Raw genomic sequence first — 18,529 nt, 5'->3', positions numbered from 1 at the left:
GCGAGTTGGCGGGGGTCTACACCATCGACAGGGTGGTTCTGAGGAGGAGTGAGGAGGAGTCCTTCGGTCTGGACCTGGAGATCAAGTCGTGTCCCCTGAAAGTGGTGATCACTGGACTGAGGCCTGGAGGAGCGGCCGAGAGGGTACGTCTACGGTCTTCGACCCAGCCTGAAATCCAAACGGACATTTCACCGTGTCAGTTTGGATTCCAGGCTAATGTCAACACAGACATCACAAATCCACCGGGTTAACCACCACTGGTATAAGGAGTCAATCAGAAGTCAATAGACTATATGTATCTAACGGCAGTACAGTACAATATAAAACTATTACACTTGGCTGGTCTGTTCCTTGTCCTAATGTCTTCACCTACCATAACATAATGATTTACCTGATCTGTACACTGTCCCCTTTTTATGACCTCATATACTGTCCCTTTTTTATGACCTCATATACTGTCCCCTTTTTATGACCTCATATACTGTCCCCTTTTTTATGACCTCATATACTGTCCCCTTTTTATGACCTCATATACTGTCCCCTTGTTTATGACCTCATATACTGTCCCCTTTTTTATGACCTCATATACTGTCCCCTTTTTATGACCTCATATACTGTCCCCTTTTTATGACCTCATATACTGTCCCCTTTTTTATGACCTCATATACTGTCCCCTTTTTATGACCTCATATACTGTCCCCTTTTTTATGACCTCATACACTGTCCCCTTTTTATGACCTCATACACTGTCCCCTTTTTATGACCTCATACACTGTCCCCTTTTTATGACCTCATACACCGTCCCCTTTTTTGACCTGTGAACCTTATGCCACGTGACGGTGGTTGCAGGAATCCCAGGGCCGGATGTGTGTGGGAGACGAGATCCTGTCGCTCGGAGAAACCCTCGTGTGTTCTTCTTCTTACCGCGACGTCTGTGAGCTCATGCACAACCTTCCCGCGACCCTCAGGCTCGAGGTCAAGAGGCCTGTGTCAGGTGAGATCATGGCATGAAAAAGTCAAACCTTTACTAAAGCACCCTGGGAATATTTCCTATACAATTTTTCTAATAATCCTATAAAACACTGTCGTGCAACGACGTCATACCTGCCATGTGACAACCGCCTATTCAGATTTGTATAAGTGACATTACCTCGTAAAACATAACAAATGTGGAGTTGCCCGTCAGTATCGTGTAGGGTACCGGAAGTACGATGACGGTTGTTATAATCTGTCATATCATCCCTATGACAGATTATAACAGTTGAAGCTGGCTCTCTTTCCTCCTCAACACTAACTGAATAACATAATCAACTGTCCAGAATCTGGAACGAGAGACACGCCCTAACCTGGGTGGTGTTCCTATAACCTGGGTGGTGTTCCTATAACCTGGGTGGTGTTCCTATAACCTGGGTGGTGTTCCTATAACCTGGGTGGTGTTCCTATAACCTGGGTGGTGTTCCTATAACCTGGGTGGTGTCCCTAACCTGGGTGGTGTCCCTTATCTGGGTGGTGTTATTATCTGGGTTGTGTCCCTAACCTGGGTGGTGTCCCTATACCTGGGTGGTGTCCTTACCTGGGTGGTGTCCCTAACCTGGGTGGTGTCCCTAACCTGGGTGGTGTCCCTTACCTGGGTGGTGTCCTTACCTGGGTGGTGTCCCTAACCTGGGTGGTGTCCCTATCTGGGTGGTGTCCCTAACCTGGGTGGTGTCCCTAACCTGGGTGGTGTTATTATCTGGGTGGTGTCCCTTACCTGGGTGGTGTCCTTATCTGGGTGATGTCCCTTACCTGGGTGGTGTTCCTATAACCTGGGTGGTGTCCCTAACCTGGGTGGTGTCCCTAACCTGGGTGGTGTCCCTAACCTGGGTGGTGTCCTTATCTGGGTGGTGTCCCTTACCTTGGTGGTGTTCCTAACCTGGGTGGTGTTCCTAACCTGGGTGGTGTTCCTATAACCTGGGTGGTGTTCCTATAACCTTGGTGGTGTCCCTAATCTGGGTGGTGTCCCTTACCTGGGTGGTGTCCCTAACCTGGGTGGTGTTACTATAACCTGGGTGGTGTCCCTAACCTGGGTGGTGTTCCTATAACCTGGGTGGTGTCCCTAACCTGGGTGGTGTCCCTAACCTGGGTGGTGTCCCTTACCTGGGTGGTGTCCCTAACCTGGGTGGTGTCCCTAACCTGGGTGGTGTCCCTAACCTGGGTGGTGTCCCTTACCTGGGTGGTGTTCCTATAACCTGGGTGGTGTCCCTTACCTGGGTGGTGTCCCTTACCTGGGTGGTGTCCCTAACCTGGGTGGTGCCCCTTACCTGGGTGGTGTCCCTAACCTGGGTGGTGTCCCTTACCTGGGTGGTGTTCCTATAACCTGGGTGGTGTTCCTATAACCTGGGTGGTGTCCCTTACCTGGGTAGTGTCCCTTACCTGGGTAGTGTTCCTATAACCTGGGTGGTATTCCTATAACCTGGGTGGTATTCCTATAACCTGGGTGGTGTCCCTTAACAGGGTGGTGTCCCTAACCTGGGTGGTGTCCCTTACCTGGGTGGTGTCCCTTACCTGGGTGGTGTCCCTAACCTGGGTGGTGTCCTAACCTGGGTGGTGTCCCTTATCTGGGTGGTGTCCCTAACCTGGGTGGTGTCCCTTACCTGGGTGGTGTCCCTAACCTGGGTGGTGTCCCTAACCTGGGTGGTGTCCCTAACCTGGGTGGTGTCCCTATAACCTGGGTGGTGTCCTTATCTGGGTGGTGTCCCTTACCTGGGTGGTGTCCCTAACCCGGGTGGTGTCCTAACCTGGGTGGTGGCCCTTACCTGGGTGGTGTCCCTTACCTGGGTGGTGTCCCTAACCTGGGTGGTGTCCTTACCTGGGTGGTGTCCTTATCTGGGTGGTGTCCCTAACCTGGGTGGTGTCCTAACCTGGGTGGTGCTCCTATAACCTGGGTGGTGTTCCTATAACCTGGGTGGTGTCCCTAACCTGGGTGGTGTCCCTAACCCGGGAGGTGTCCCTAACCCGGGTGTTGTCCCTAACCCTGGGTGGTGTCCCTTACCTGGGTGGTGTCCCTTACCTGGGTGGTGTCCCTAACCTGGGTGGTTTCCCTAACCTGGGTGGTGTTCCTATAACCTGGGTGGTGTCCCTTACCTGGGTGGTGTCCCTAACCTGGGTGGTGTCCCTAACCTGGGTGGTGTTCCTATAACCTGGGTGGTGTCCCTTACCTGGGTGGTGTCCCTAACCTGGATGGTGTCCCTACCCTGGGTGGTGTCCCTTACCTGGGTGGTGTCCCTAACCTGGGTGGTGTTCCATAACCTGGGTGGTGTTCCTAACTTGGGTGGTGTTCCTATAACCTGGGTGGTGTCCCTTACCTGGGTGGTGTTCCTATAACCTGGGTGGTGTCCCTAACCTGGGTGGTGTTCCTATAACCTGGGTGGTGTTCCTATAACCTGGGTGGTGTTCCTATAACCTGGGTGGTGTCCCTAACCTGGGTGGTGTTCCATAACCTGGGTGGTGTCCCTTACCTGGGTGGTGTTCCTATAACCTGGGTGGTGTCCCTAACCTGGGTGGTGTTCCTATAACCTGGGTGGTGTCCCTAACCTGGGTGGTCCTAACCTGGGTGGTGTCCCTAACCTGGGTGGTGTTCCTATAACCTGGGTGGTGTCCCTAACCTGGGTGGTGTTCCTATAACCTGGGTGGTGTTCCTATAACCTGGGTGGTGTCCCTTACCTGGGTGGTGTCCCTAACCTGAGTGGTGTCCCTAACCTGGGTGGTGTTCCTATAACCTGGGTGGTGTCCCTTACCTGGGTGGTGTTCCTATAACCTGGGTGGTGTCCCTAACCTGGGTGGTGTTCCTATAACCTGGGTGGTGTCCCTAACCTGGGTGGTGTTCCTAACCTGGGTGGTGTTCCTATAACCTGGGTGGTGTCCCTAACCTGGGTGGTGTTCCTATAACCTGGGTGGTGTCCCTAACCTGGGTGGTCCTAACCTGGGTGGTGTCCCTAACCTGGGTGGTCCTAACCTGGGGGCCTAACCTGGGTGGTCCTAACCTGGGTGGTGTCCCTAACCTGGGTGGTGTCCCTTATCAGTTATCACTGATATTACATCACATATCCAACAAACATCAGCTCAGCATGAAGATCAGGGATCCCTGAAGGAAGGTAGGAGACAGGAAGCGGTTTTTTTTTTTAAAGGACACCACAGTCAAAAAATTGGTCAAACTTGACCAAAAAAATGAACTATGGTTTTAAAGTGTTTGATCAGGACCCCCTTTGTGAACTACTCCACTAGAGCAGTTATTAAGAGCACAGGTCTGTCTTCCACCCCACCCCTACTCCACCCCACCTCTCCACCCCACCTCTCCTCCCTAACGCTACCTTCCCAAAGATGTAAGACCTCAGCTGGTTCAGCAGTCTGCCCCCTGCTGGCAGTACCCTAACCCTGCACCCCAAAGGGAACGGCACGCTGCTGGCTTTGTATCCATGGTGACTATCCATTCATTCATTTACCTCAGTAGTGACTAGAAGCTGCCCAGTAGTAACTCCGACCGCTAACCGCTTCGTTAGCTAGCATTAGCTGTTAGCTTTCTTTAGCTAGCCAACGTTAGATTTGTGTTTTTGTTTTTTATGCATTGCTTTTTGTTGTTGTTTTGGGACGAGGTGGGATTCCTGTGAGTTGCTTATGGTTTGGTCACTAAACAGAAACAAATAAAAATGGATTCCTATGAATCAGGTTTTTTTTTTTAACTATGGGTCGGGACCCATATTGGTCCCTGGGCATGTGAGAGGTGGGTGGCGAGTTACGATGAATATTCATCTATAATCACACATTATTTATTCTTAATTTGGGTTCACGGGAAGATGGACAATTTCTAATTTGGGTCTCGAGGCTGAAAAAGTTTTAAGATCCTCTGAATTAGATTCAGAAATATGACAACATGAGCACTCACAGCAAGAACACCAACCAACCAAATTTAAAGAAGAGTAGCTTATCTGTATGTCCCTGCCTGTATGTCCCTGCCTGTATGTCCTTGTCTGTATGTCCTTGTCTGTATGTCCTCTGCCTGTATGTCCCAGTCTATGTCCCAGTCTGTATGTCCCAGTCTATATGTCTCTGTCTGTATGTCATCTACCCTTGCATACATAATGCATTACATTTCTACATCGACATGATCATAACTTTTTCTCGGGATCAGTTTACCCTTCTAGATCATAATGAATATGACTATATGGTTCTGCTGGGCTGTAGACCAAACAGAGGCTGGTTCTGCTGGGCTGTAGACCAAACAGAGGCTGCTGGTTCTGCTGGGCTGTAGACCAAACAGATTGCTGGTTCTGCTGGGCTGTAGACCAAACAGAGGTGCTGGTTCTGCTGGGCTGTAGACCAAACAAGGGCTGGTTCTGCGGGCTGTAGACTTGCTGGTTCTGCTGGACTGTAGACCAAACAGGGGCTGGTTCTGCTGGGCTGTAGACCAAACAGAGGGCTGGTTCTGCTGGGCTGTAGACCAAACAGAGGGCTGGTTCTGCTGGGCTGTAGACCAAACAGAGGGCTGGTTCTGCCGGGCTGTAGACCAAACAGAGGGCTGGTTCTGCTGGGCTGTAGACCTTGCTGGTTCTGCTGGGCTGTAGACCAAACAGAGGGCTGGTTCTGCTGGGCTGTAGACCAAACAGAGGGCTGGTTCTGCTGGGCCGTAGACCAAACAGAGGGCTGGTTCTGCTGGGCTGTAGACCAAACAGTGGACTGCTGGTTTAATCTGCAGAAACTTCCATTTAATGTCAGATTTTTACAAATTTGTAATTAGAGAGTTTGAAGTTCTTTGTGGAATAGAGAGAAAGTATACGCTGGGGGAAGATAGCAGGAATGTTGATATCTAAAACAGAACCCATATGTCAGCTCACTTCCTGGTTTTCTTTGACGTTGTTGGTGCGTTAGGTCACATGATTGGTATTTTTAATGACTATCCCGTTAAACACTGGTGTCCAATCGCTCAGTTTTCCACTCTCTCATGTATGGCTTGATGACACGAGGTCATTGAGATGAATGATGGTGTCATATTGACTTGATGAAATGAACATCTAGAGAGACTTGAGGAAACCTAGTTGTTATGTAAAAAAATAAAAAAAAATAAAAGTGTTTTCTTTTAACATGTTGCTACAACAATATTGTTATTGTAGTAATTCCAGTGTTACCTTAATGGTATAAGAGCAACTTGTGAAGCAAAGTTGTATCGAACAAAAATGTCTCACTGCCTCTCTAATTCATTTAGTAATATCTTCCTTCCACAGCTGTAGATCGCCTCTCCAGCCTCATGATGTCATCGGGGAGTTGTGATGTCATCGAACCCTCCATACCGGATGAGTCCAGAACTTCCCAGGAGGCTAATGGGGGTTCTCCAAATCCAGGAATTCCCTCCTCCTCCTCCTCGTCCTCAGCAACAAATCACAATTTCAAACCCACAGCCCCAACCAACCACAGCAGTGATATACCTGTCACCTACATCGATGATGTCATAACCGCACTAAGTTACTCCGATGTTGAGAGTGCGCTCTCGTCCAAAACCCCCAAATCCCGTTCAGAAGCACAATGTACTGAGACTACATCCTGTAAGTCAGCTCTAGACAGCAAGGCCTTGCTAGAGAAAGACAAAAGTAATGTTCAGACTCCTCCAGCACGGCCTAGTCAGTTGGACTTCTCTGTCTTGGACTCGGGAAACAATGGTCGCCTCTTGCCTGTGGGTAAAACATTCTTGAACAATTACTCCAGAAACTTTAGCAGTAATCTCACAGACGAAGGGAAGAATGCTATTTCAAACGGAGTGGATAAACCACCTGGCGCCTCAAAGTGCCACATGTACAACCTGGTCGATGACAGCGATTCAGAGAGTGAAGAAACCGTCACCGACAACAGCCACGGCGCTGCCGGCGATAAAGAAAGAGGGAGCCGCGTTGTCGGCGCTGAGCCACAGGACACAGATTCTGATGAAGAGGAAGTGGAAATTTGTTACAGAGAGGCCCAGCGGCCCAGCACTCTGAGCCAGGAAGCGCTGACTCACCTAACAGATGGGCCATTGTCTCCCCGGCTCTCTATCCCTATCTCTGGCTCTGACGGCAGCCACAATACAAAGGAGTCTAGGCCCTTTGATGTAGTACTAGACTCTGCTGCTTCTGCCACTTCTGATGCTGCTATGACAGCAGCTACTCATCCTGCTGCTGCCTCTCAGCAAAACAAAGACTGTTCTGCGGTAACAACGACCCAATCCAACCGTAACACTTCCCCCTCGCTGTCTCAGAGTCTAACTGGCTCGCAGTCCTCAGGTGCCTGTTTGACTACAGGGTCCAAAGCTTCCCCTTGCCAAATGGTGCCCCCCCAGTCTTCCAAGGACACAGATTCTGTACCCACTCCAGGCCCTGCAGGGCCTTCAGAATGCTTTGCCAATGGGGTTAGTTGCAGCAACGTTGTTACACCTGTGATAAAACCCAACCAGGCACCTTCTCTAAGTGTTGTAGCAGCTAGCCACAGCCTCACCCCACGGAGTCAGGAGAGGACAGCCAGGCCGACTTCAGGTAAACTATCTAATAGTACATCATCATCTGGGCCATCATCATCATCATCAGCAGCAGCAGCATCCCACTCAACGGCGGCGAAGGCAATGCCCTCCAACTATAGTAGATCTGGCTCATCGAGGCCATCGCTAACAACGACAAGAGACAAGGAGGGGGAGAAAGTTTCCCTGGAACCCAGGTTGGTCCAGAATAACCCTACTAGTCCCTCTCTTCCGATGTCCAAACTGAAGGGGCTCAGCATCAAGAGTAAGAACAAAACACAGCAGCAGCAGCTTTCCCCGAAACCAGCCAGAGCCGAAAGTCCGGCGGTTCTCGGGAAAGCAAGCAAAACTTCTCCGCTCCAGTCCCCCAAACTGCAAGCCAAGAAGGTAGACTCTCCTCTGCTAACCAGAAAGGCAGTAGCCTCATCTAGCAAAAAGTTTGAACTGTGCAGAATCAGTAGCAGGAGCCCCACTTCGCCCAAACCAGGTGACCGAGCTCAGGACAAGTGCAACCCCAAGTCCAACCCCACAACCACTACCACTTTAGAGGCAGCACAGTCAGCCAAGTTGGAGCTTCACCTTAACAAAGAGGAGCAAGTGACACCAGCTACTGCTACGTCCAAGGAACAACCGGAGCCAGTCCCAACTACCCAGAGGTCTTTCATTGAGGTACGACTCTCATCTTCTTCTCTTCCTTCCTCCTCATCGTCTACGCCAGTTCTGATGCGAAAGGAAACTGTGAATTCAAAGAATTACTCAATTACTCAAATGACTCATATACCAGATATTACGTCACAGGTCAATGGAAGTGCAGTAGAGACCAATCTCAGGCCTGCTGCTCCTGTACCCCTTGCCTCTGTGTGTAATCCAGAAAACGTCACTACAAATGATTCAGCAGTGAACTCAATAGTCCTAGAATCCGTAGATGTGGCTCCTTTGCCTATAAGCAATGGTATCATAAACATCTCTCTCAGAAACTCCTGCCTAACAGATATGGCTGTGGAAAACCTGAAAGCCAACAAGTCCAAACTGAAGACGATGGAGCGCCGTAGTTTATCCACGGAAAACAGCGCCCCCGGGGATCCCAGCCCCTTCTCTGTCCGCCAGAGGATCAAGTCCTTTGAGAACCTGGCCAGCTTCGATAAGCCAGCGCTCAAATGTATCGAGATCCAGTCCTACGCTCAGTCCTATGCTCTGGCGGCAACGTTGAAGCCGCCTCTTAACCGAAGACTGTCTGGCTACATGTCCGGCTCGGTGAGCTCCATAGACTGCCGCTCGCTACGAAGAAGCTTAAGCTCGTGCGTCGACAACTTTAAAGCCTCAACCCCCTTGACCCCTTTGTCGCCTCAGCTTCGCAAGTCGCCGTCAAGTCTGACTTTCCCAAACTTTGACATTTTGACACAAAGCTGCAGCGCAAACGAAGCTCCACTTGGACAAACACGGGACAAACTCGCAGACGGCGAAATCTCCAAAATGTTGCCCCCAGTGGGTGTGACCCTAACTCCTCAAACGCCCCCGGTGATGCGGCGCCGCCAGGCTCGGGGCCACGCTAACCTGTCCCGATCCAGATTGAGGGAGCTCAGGGCCCTTAGCATGCCCGACCTGGATAAGCTGTACACCGATGACTTCTCCAGCAACCCAGGGACCAACTGCACATTTAAGACGGAGCTGGAGATCCACCCAGCCAGGTCCACAGAGCCCCTCCAGAACCAGACTGGGTGCTGTCAACTGCCTGCTGAACCCACAGGTGTGCCCCCGACCAGGGCCAGCTGGAGCGACGCTGGGGCCAGCCAGGACGGCATTCAGGGGGAAACCAACGGTCAAACACATCTCAGCAACTGGTCCATCAGGTTAGTAAAAACACCAACCATCTCTATATTTTTCTATTTATACAATGTGATTCAAATATCCAATCCTTAACTTTCCCAAGATTTCAGACAGACAGACAGACAGACAGACAGACAGACAGACAGACAGACAGACAGACAGACAGACAGACAGACAGACAGACAGACAGACAGACAGAGACAGACAGACAGACAGACAGACGGGGAGACAGACAGACAGACAGACAGACAGACAGACAGACAGACAGACAGACAGACAGAGACAGACAGACAGACAGACAGACAGACAGACAGACAGACAGAGACAGACAGACAGACAGACAGACAGACAGACAGACAGACAGACAGACAGAGACAGACAGACAGACAGACAGACAGACAGACAGACAGACAGACAGTTACGAGTAACGCAGTGTCACTTCTATACTAACCCATATTTAAATGTTCTGTTTTCTGGCCTTCTTTCCAGTTTGACAGTGCTGGCTGGCTCTCCGGTGGAGCAGAGTAAGCTGCAGTCGGTCCTGGCCTCACTGAACTCAAAGACAGATATATTGGCCCTGTTACAGGAGGCCAAAGCTCTCTCTCAGGTAACCAAACACATTTATTTCTTCTGTCTTTACCACTGTGTTTGGCGTGACAATGACCATAAGAGTTGGTATTAACAGATCTGGATCGAGGCTTAAGAGGAGAGGAGCGTGAGTGATATGCCTGAGACAGTATTTTCATCCTTGTCTTGAAAGTTCACTTCCTGTGTCTGTGTGTGTGTTGTGTGTTGTGTCTGGTCCCACCCTAGGTTAAAGATGATACCCACTTTGTAGTCTTCTCCAAGGAAGAGGGTTCGGGACTTGGTTTCAGCATCGCTGGAGGAGTTGACCTTGAGCAGAAGTCTATATCTGTAATACAGTAGTGTGTTTTGTTAATTTAGCAGAAACGCTATTTGGATATTTTTGAGCAATGTAATGTGGCATATTGTTAGGGAATCTATTTTAATTTGAAAAATATGTCACATTTAGCTAAAAAAAAAAAGGGATTTTCATCCTACAGATCTACACAACCTGTTCCACATGGCAAACCCACCTTTGGCAGAAATTACAGCTGTAAATCATTTAGAATAAGTTAGTAAAATTACAGCTATAAATCATTTAGAATGTAAAATTACAGCTATAAATCACATTTAGAATGTAAAATTACAGCTATAAATCACATTTAGAATGTAACATTACAGCTATAAATCATTTAGAATGTAAAATTACAGCTATAAATCACATTTAGAATGTAAAATTACAGCTATAAATCACATTTAGAATGTAAAATTACAGCTATAAATCACATTTAGAATGTAAAATTACAGCTATAAATCACATTTAGAATGTAACATTACAGCTATAAATCATTTAGAATGTAACATTACAGCTATAAATCATTTAGAATGTAAAATTACAGCTATAAATCATTTAGAATGTAAAATTACAGCTATAAATCACATTTAGAATGTAAAATTACAGCTATAAATCACATTTAGAATGTAAAATTACAGCTATAAATCATTTAGAATGTAACATTACAGCTATAAATCACATTTAGAATGTAAAATTACAGCTATAAATCACATTTAGAATGTAAAATTACAGCTATAAATCATTTAGAATGTAAAATTACAGCTATAAATCATTTAGAATGTAAAATTACAGCTATAAATCATTTACAATAAGTTAGTAAAATTACAGCTATAAATCATTTAGAATGTAAAATTACAGCTATAAATCATTTACAATAAGTTAAATTACAGCTATAAATCATTTAGAATGTAAAATTACAGCTATAAATCATTTAGAATGTAAAATTACAGCTATAAATCATTTAGAATGTAAAATTACAGCTGTAAATCATTTAGAATGTAAAATTACAGCTATAAATCATTTAGAATGTAAAATTACAGCTATAAATCATTTAGAATGTAACATTACAGCTATAAATCATTTAGAATGTAACATTACAGCTATAAATCATTTAGAATGTAACATCCAGTAGGTATGAACTCTGGGGTGTGAAGACATACGCATTCATTTATTCACATTTTCTACACTTTTTCTTTCACTTTGAAAATGTGGAGCATTTCTGTTGGGAAGACAAATCAAATTTAAAGGGGAATAACGGCAAATTTTAGAAAAATTCCCAAACTCCTCTGACTAGTTTGAGTGTCTGTCAGAGTGCCCACCTCTCCCACTCATGGAGAGCGAGCTGGAGAGAAAGCTACGTCACCTGGTTATGCAGGCCTCCACTCACTATCAGCACTAGTTACAACTTTGTGGAACGACGCAAATCTACCCCAAAAATTAGACACTTTCTGTCACAGCGAAACATACTACGTTTGGGAAGTCCGATCGATTGTGAGATTTAATGGCATGTACATTTTTTTTTAATGTGATAAACTTTTGGCTTGTGGTTCATAATTTGACCTTTTCTGAGATCTCTCCCAAGCAAGGATACGTCACCCAACACAACACGGCTTCTTTTTACTCTGTAGTCAGAAGCGTCGTCAGTAGTAGCCTATGGTCTGGGTAACCAGGCAGAAAGATGCTGTAGTCTAAAGATGGCATCGTAGCCACACAAATAACATTAGAAAATCATTGTCGATCGGATCAGAAACACTGTGCTCACAACCTTTATGTCCTAAATTTTAGATATAGTTTCTAAATTCAACTTTATTCCCTTTTTTTTAAAATAAATACAAATTCCTACAGATCTACATAATCTGCTCGTAAAGTAAGTCAAATTAAAAACTATAGAATATGTTCTAAATTAATAATAAATACAACAAAAAAAAATATGATTACGTATACCCTTCACACCCTCAGAGTTAATACTTGCTGGAATCTGAGAGAGAGAGAGAGAGAGAGAGAGAGAGAGAGAGAGAGAGAGAGAGAGAGAGAGAGACAGAGAGACAGAGAGAGAGAGAGAGAGAGAGAGAGAGAGAGAGAGAGAGAGAGAGAGAGAGAGAGAGAGAGAGAGAGAGAGAGAGAGAGAGAGAGAGAGAGAGAGAGAGAGAGAGAGAGAGAGAGAGAGAGAGAGACAGAGAGAGAGAGAGAGACACAGACTGTATAAGAGCTGTGTAAACTTTCACTAATGCCCTGCAAAATGTTTAATCTTAACTCCACCCACTGCGCTGTGTTTGGCCAGGTCCATCGTGTCTTCTCCAATGGGCTAGCTGGCCTGGAAGGTACCATTCAGCAGGGGGACAGCGTCCTGTCCATCAACGGCAGCAGCTTGGAGGGGACGTCCCACGGAGAAGCCCTGTCCTGTCTCCACCAGGCTAGACTGTCCACTCAGGCCCTGGTGGTCCTTCGCAGGGGGAAGGACAGTGAAGGACAAATGTCCCCAAGACACCATGACCTGTACCACCACACAGGACGAAGCTACTCCCCAGGGTGCAGAGACAACGGGCCTGAGACAGCTAGACCAGGTATGGGACTGGGAAGGAGGGACAGACATATATATCAGATACTGTACATGACTGGGAGGGACAGACATACAGTACCAGTCAAAAGGTTTGGACACAACCTATTCATTCCTACTCATTCACCATAGCAGCAGCCACTCGTAGCACGCGCTCCAGCAGGTATATCTCACTGGTCACCCTCAAAGCCAATTCCTCCTTTGGCCGCCTTTCCTTCCAGTTCTCTGCTGCCAATGACTGGAACGAACTGCAAAAATCTCTGAAGCTGGAGACTCATATCTCCCTCACTAACTTTAAGCACCAGCTGTCAGAGCAGCTCACAGATGACTGCATCTGTACATAGCCCATCTAACAGCCGACCCAACTACCTCATCCCCATACTGTGTTTATTTATTTATCTTGCTCCTTTGCACCCCAGTATCTCTACTTGCACATTCATCTTCTGCACATCTACCATTCCAGTGTTTAATTGCCATATTGTAATTACTTCACCACCATGGCCTATTTATTGCCTTATTAACTCCTTTATCTTACCTCATTTGCACACACTGTATATAGACTTTTTGTTTTCTTTTGTTCTACTGTATTATTGACTGTATGTTTTGTTTTACTCCATGTGTAACTCTGTGTTGTTGTATGTTGTCAAACTGCTTTGCTTTATCTTGGCCAGGTCGCAATTGTAAATGAGAACTTGATCTCAACTGGTCTACCTGGTTAAATTAAGGTGAAATAAAATAAAAAAATGAATTCCATTGTTGACTGGTGTGTGTGTGTGTGTGTGTGTGTGTGTGTGTGTGTGTGTGTGTGTGTGTGTGTGTGTGTGTGTGTGTGTTCCAGTAGTGGTGGAAATGGGTCCTGACGGGGCTCTGATGGTACATCTCCTGAAGACGTCAGCTGGTCTGGGCTTCAGTCTGGAGGGGGGCAAAGCCTCGGCACATGGAGACCGCCCCCTCAACGTCAAACGAGTCTTTAAAGGTCAGCACACACACACATACACACACACACACACACACACCTCAGAACCGGGTCAGGAATCTCTGATCTAGGTAGTATGTTTCTTCATGACTGGGCTTGTGGGCTGACTCAGTGCATGTTCACCAGATGTCGCCAGTGACCAGCATGCTAGTCAGAACAGACCGGTTCAGTAAGTTTGCCTGCCAACACAGACATCACAACGAGGAGAGGCAGTGCAAGTCAAGGAAAATCCCACACAGTATCTATTATAACAGTGTTTCATAGAGCCACAACCAAAATCCTTCTTTATTTAAAAATAAAATAAAATAAAATACTCTTTACACATTAAACTACTCCTCTGTGTAAATACAAGGTGTGTTCATTAAACGTATGGGTAACATTTTACTTAAAGGGATAGTTCAGGATTTTGGCAATGAATCTCTTTATCTACTTCCCCAGAGTCAGATGAACTAATGGATCCCATTTGTATGTCTCTACATCAAGTTAAGAGGTAGTTTCTCCAGCCAACGCTAACAAGCGTTAGCACAATGGCTGGAAGTCTATGGGTATCTACTAGCATATCACTACTTAGTAATTGTGCTAACGCTAGTTAGCAACTTCCTCCAGACATAACAATGGGATCCACATGTTCATTTGACTCTAGGGAAGTAGATAAAGGGCTTCATCGCCAAAATCCTGAACTATCCCTTTAAAGCCAACCAGTATTATGATAACGTTATAATACATGATAAGACTTGTCATAAGCATGTACAGTATTACCCCTTATATTGGCTTATTATCTCGTCAAAAATGATCCTGACTAACTTATGTTCTCCTCCCATCCTGTAGGTGGTGCCGCGGAGCTGTCGCGTGTGGTGGACGTGGGGGACGAGGTAGTGGAGGTGAACGGGAGCTCACTGCAAGGCCTCATGCATTACGACGCCTGGAACATCATCAAGACTGCCAGCAAAGGCCCCGTGCAGCTTGTCATCAGGAAACCACGGACCTCTGTATGACTCAACGGACATATCGACTGGACATACTCGTGTGTCAGTCTGGTTGACGTACAATGGTTAAACATACAGGGTGAAACACAGGATTTCTGTGTGGGCCGATGGACTAGACAGACTTACCAAGGTGACATATAACTACAATGGAGAAATTTCCTTTTTTTTTTTTTACATATTTCTAACGAGGCTTACAGACATGTTGGGCTAACATTGCAGGGTTATTTGTTTTCACACCCCAGAGTAAATTTGGTCCGGGATGGATCTATGTCATACGGTGTGCCAAAACAAAGATCATGTAATGACAGAAGCGTCTTCTTGGACAAGACAGACTTTCACTTGTTTTACTATGACGTCACCTTGTGATGATTTTTTTAATATCGCTGACCTACTCAGGCGGTGGCGCTGTACTGTTCTGTGCAGGATTTACAGCGCCTTCGGAAAGTATTCAGACCCCTTGATTTTTTTCCCCCCACATTTTGTTATGTTACAGCCTTATTCTAAAATGGATTAAATACATTTTTAAAAAATCCTCAGAAATCTACACACAATATCCTGTAATGACAAAGAGAAAACAGATTTTGAGATTTTTTTTGCGAATTCATTAAGAAAAATGTTTTAAAAATACCCTATTTACATAAGTATTCAGACCCTTTGCTATGAGACATGAAATTAAGGTCAGCTGCATCCTGTTTCCATTGATCATCCTTGAGATGTTTCTACAACTTGATTGGAGTCCACCTGTGATAAATGAAATTGATTGGACATGATTTGGAAAGGCACACACTTGTCTATATAAGGTCCCACAGTTGACAGTGCATGTCAGAGCAAAAACCAAGCCATGAGGTTGAAGAAATGGTCCATAGAGCTCCGAGACAGGATTGTGTCGAGAAAGATCTGGGGAAGGGTACCAAAAAATGTCTGCAGCATTGGAGGTCCCCAAGAACACAGTGGCCTCCATCATTCTTAAATGGAAGAAGTTTGGAACCACCAAGACTCTTCCTAGAGCTGGCCGACCGGCCAAACTGAGCAATCGGGAGAGAAGGGCCTTGGTCAGGGAGGTGACTAAGAACCCAATGGCCACTCTGACAGAGCTCTAGAGTTCCTCTGTGGAGATGGGAGAACCTTCCAGAAGGACAACCATCTCTGCAGCACTCCATCAATCAGGCCTTTATGGTAGAGTGGCCAGACGGAAGCCACTCCTCAGTAAAAGGCACATGACAGCCCACTTGGAGTTTGCCAAAAGGCACCTAAACACTCTCAGACCATGAGAAACAAGATTCTCTGGTCTGATGAAACCAAGATTGAACTCTTTGGTCTGAATGCCAAGCGTCACGTCTGGAGGAAACCTGGCACCATCCCTACGGTGAAGCATGGTGGTGGCAGCATCATGCTGTGGGGATGTTTTTCAGCAGCAAGGACTGAGAGACGAGTCATGATCGAGGCAAAGATGAACGGGGGAAAGTACAGAGAGATCCTTGATGAAAACCTGCTCCAGAGCGCTCAGGACCTCAGACTGGGGTGAAGGTTCACCTTCCGACAGGACAACGACCCTAAGCACACAGCTAAGACAACATAGGAGTGGCTTCGGGACAAGTCTCTGAATGTCCTTGAGTGGCCCAGCCAGAGCCCGGACTTGAACCCAATCGAACACCTGAAAATAGCTGTGCAGCAACACTCCCCATCCAACCTGACAGAGCTTGAGAGGATCTGCAGAGAGGAATGGGAGTAACTCCCCAAATACAGGTGTGCCAAGCTTGTAGCGTCATACCCAAGAAGACTCAAGGCTGTAATCGCTGCTAAAGGTGCTTCAACAAAGTACTGAGTAAAGGGTCTGAATGCTTATGTAAATGGGATATACATTTTTTTTATTTTATAAATTTGCTAAAATGTATAGATTGATGAGGGGGAAAAAACAATTTAATCAATTTTAGAATAAGGTTGTAATCTAACAAAATGTGGAAAAAGTCAAGGGGTCTGAATAATTTCTGAAGGCACTGTACATCTATTATCAATATACAGTAAATAGTATAGTTTAGTATTGTATAGAGGTTGTATAGTATATTGTATAGTTTTACTATAACTACTGTTGTTCGTAGTTTTACTCTGGATTTTAGAAGAGGACGTGCAGTCACAACCTCTTGTTCATATAGAATCATATCAAACATGCAAATAATAACAATAATCAATGGACTGTTGTTTAGTTTTGCTGTTAGCATCAATGCTAACTGGCAAGGTACTGCAAAATCAACTGTCTCACGTTTGTACAATAAGCTCAATAAGACTTTAATACTGCACTCCAAAAGGAAAAAATAAATTTAAAAAACGCAGTAAACTACATTTATTTTGTTACTGCAAAATCTGACTTCAGTTCATGATATATTCTGATCAACTGTGTTGTTGTTGTGTCAGGAAGCTACATCCTACATTAATCAGATAATATACGTGACCATTGCAACAGATCCTTTATCCGGCAGAATACAGTAAACAGGTTTTATTTTCCTCTTGAAATGTGATTATTATTTCAGGGGAATAATATCAAATCGTCACTTTGCCTTTCAAACTTTTACTCCTTATTTGAACCAACCCTATTATCTGTCACCCTATTATCTGTCACCCTATTATCTGTCACCCTTTATCTGTCACCCTATTATCTGTCACCCTATTATCTGTCACCCTATTATCTGTCACCCTGTATCTGTCACCCTGTATCTGTCACCCTGTATCTGTCACCCTATTATCTGTCACCCTATTATCTGTCACCCTGTATCTGTCACCCTGTATCTGTCACCCTGTATCTGTCACCCTGTCTCTGTCACCCTGTATCTGTCACCCTATTATCTGTCAGCCTGTATCTGTCACCCTATTATCTGTCACCCTGCATCTGTCACCCTATTATCCGTCACCCTGTCTCTGTCACCCTGTATCTGTCACCCTGTATCTGTCACCCTATTATCTGTCACCCTATTATCTGTCTCTGTCACCCTATTATCTGTCACCCTATTATCTGTCAGCCTGTATCTGTCACCCTGTATCTGTCACCCTGTATCTGTCACCCTATTATCTGTCACCCTGTATCTGTCACCCTATTATCTGTCACCCTGTATCCGTCACCCTATTATCCGTCACCCTATTATCTGTCACCCTGTCTATGTCACCCTGTCTATGTCACCCTGTATCTGTCACCCTGTATCTGTCACCCTATTATCTGTCACCCTGTATCTGTCACCCTATTATCTGTCACCCTGTATCCGTCACCCTATTATCTGTCACCCTGTATCTGTCACCCTGTCTATGTCACCCTGTCTATGTCACCCTGTATCTGTCACCCTGTATCTGTCACCCTATTATCTGTCACCCTATTATCTGTCACCCTGTATCTGTCACCCTATTATCTGTCACCCTATTATCTGTCACCCTGTATCTGTCACCCTATTATCTGTCACCCTATTATCTGTCACCCTATTATCTGTCACCCTATTATCTGTCACCCTATTATCTGTCACCCTGTATCCGTCACCCTATTATCTGTCACCCTGTATCTGTCACCCTGTCTATGTCACCCTGTATCTGTCACCCTATTATCTGTCACCCTATTATCTGTCACCCTATTATCTGTCACCCTGTATCTGTCACCCTATTATCTGTCACCCTGTATCTGTCACCCTATTATCTGTCACCCTATTATCTGTCACCCTATTATCTGTCACCCTGTATCTGTCACCCTATTATCTGTCACCCTATTATC

At 45.9% G+C, this 18,529-nt stretch overlaps 1 protein-coding gene across 1 annotated transcript in view; it reads left to right on the top strand.

Annotated features, from left to right (window-relative positions):
• Positions 1 to 15,479, top strand: part of LOC106585958 (PDZ domain-containing protein 2) — a 200,708-nt gene extending 185,229 nt beyond the window's left edge. The window contains exons 22-29 of the mRNA XM_045706834.1: positions 1 to 143; positions 850 to 994; positions 6,258 to 9,366; positions 9,833 to 9,950; positions 10,157 to 10,258; positions 12,544 to 12,826; positions 13,658 to 13,795; positions 14,624 to 15,479. The exon at positions 1 to 143 is cut by the window's left edge and continues 474 nt beyond it. Of these exons, the coding sequence (XP_045562790.1) occupies positions 1 to 143; positions 850 to 994; positions 6,258 to 9,366; positions 9,833 to 9,950; positions 10,157 to 10,258; positions 12,544 to 12,826; positions 13,658 to 13,795; positions 14,624 to 14,790 (4,205 nt within the window). The 3' untranslated portion in view covers positions 14,791 to 15,479. The remainder of the gene's footprint in view (positions 144 to 849; positions 995 to 6,257; positions 9,367 to 9,832; positions 9,951 to 10,156; positions 10,259 to 12,543; positions 12,827 to 13,657; positions 13,796 to 14,623) is intronic.
• The last annotated feature ends 3,050 nt before the right edge of the window (positions 15,480 to 18,529 follow it).

This window comes from Salmo salar, chromosome ssa24, assembly GCF_905237065.1.
Source record: "Salmo salar chromosome ssa24, Ssal_v3.1, whole genome shotgun sequence".
NCBI classification, from domain to species: Eukaryota; Metazoa; Chordata; class Actinopteri; order Salmoniformes; family Salmonidae; genus Salmo; species Salmo salar.
This window is presented reverse-complemented; position numbering and strand designations above follow the sequence as displayed.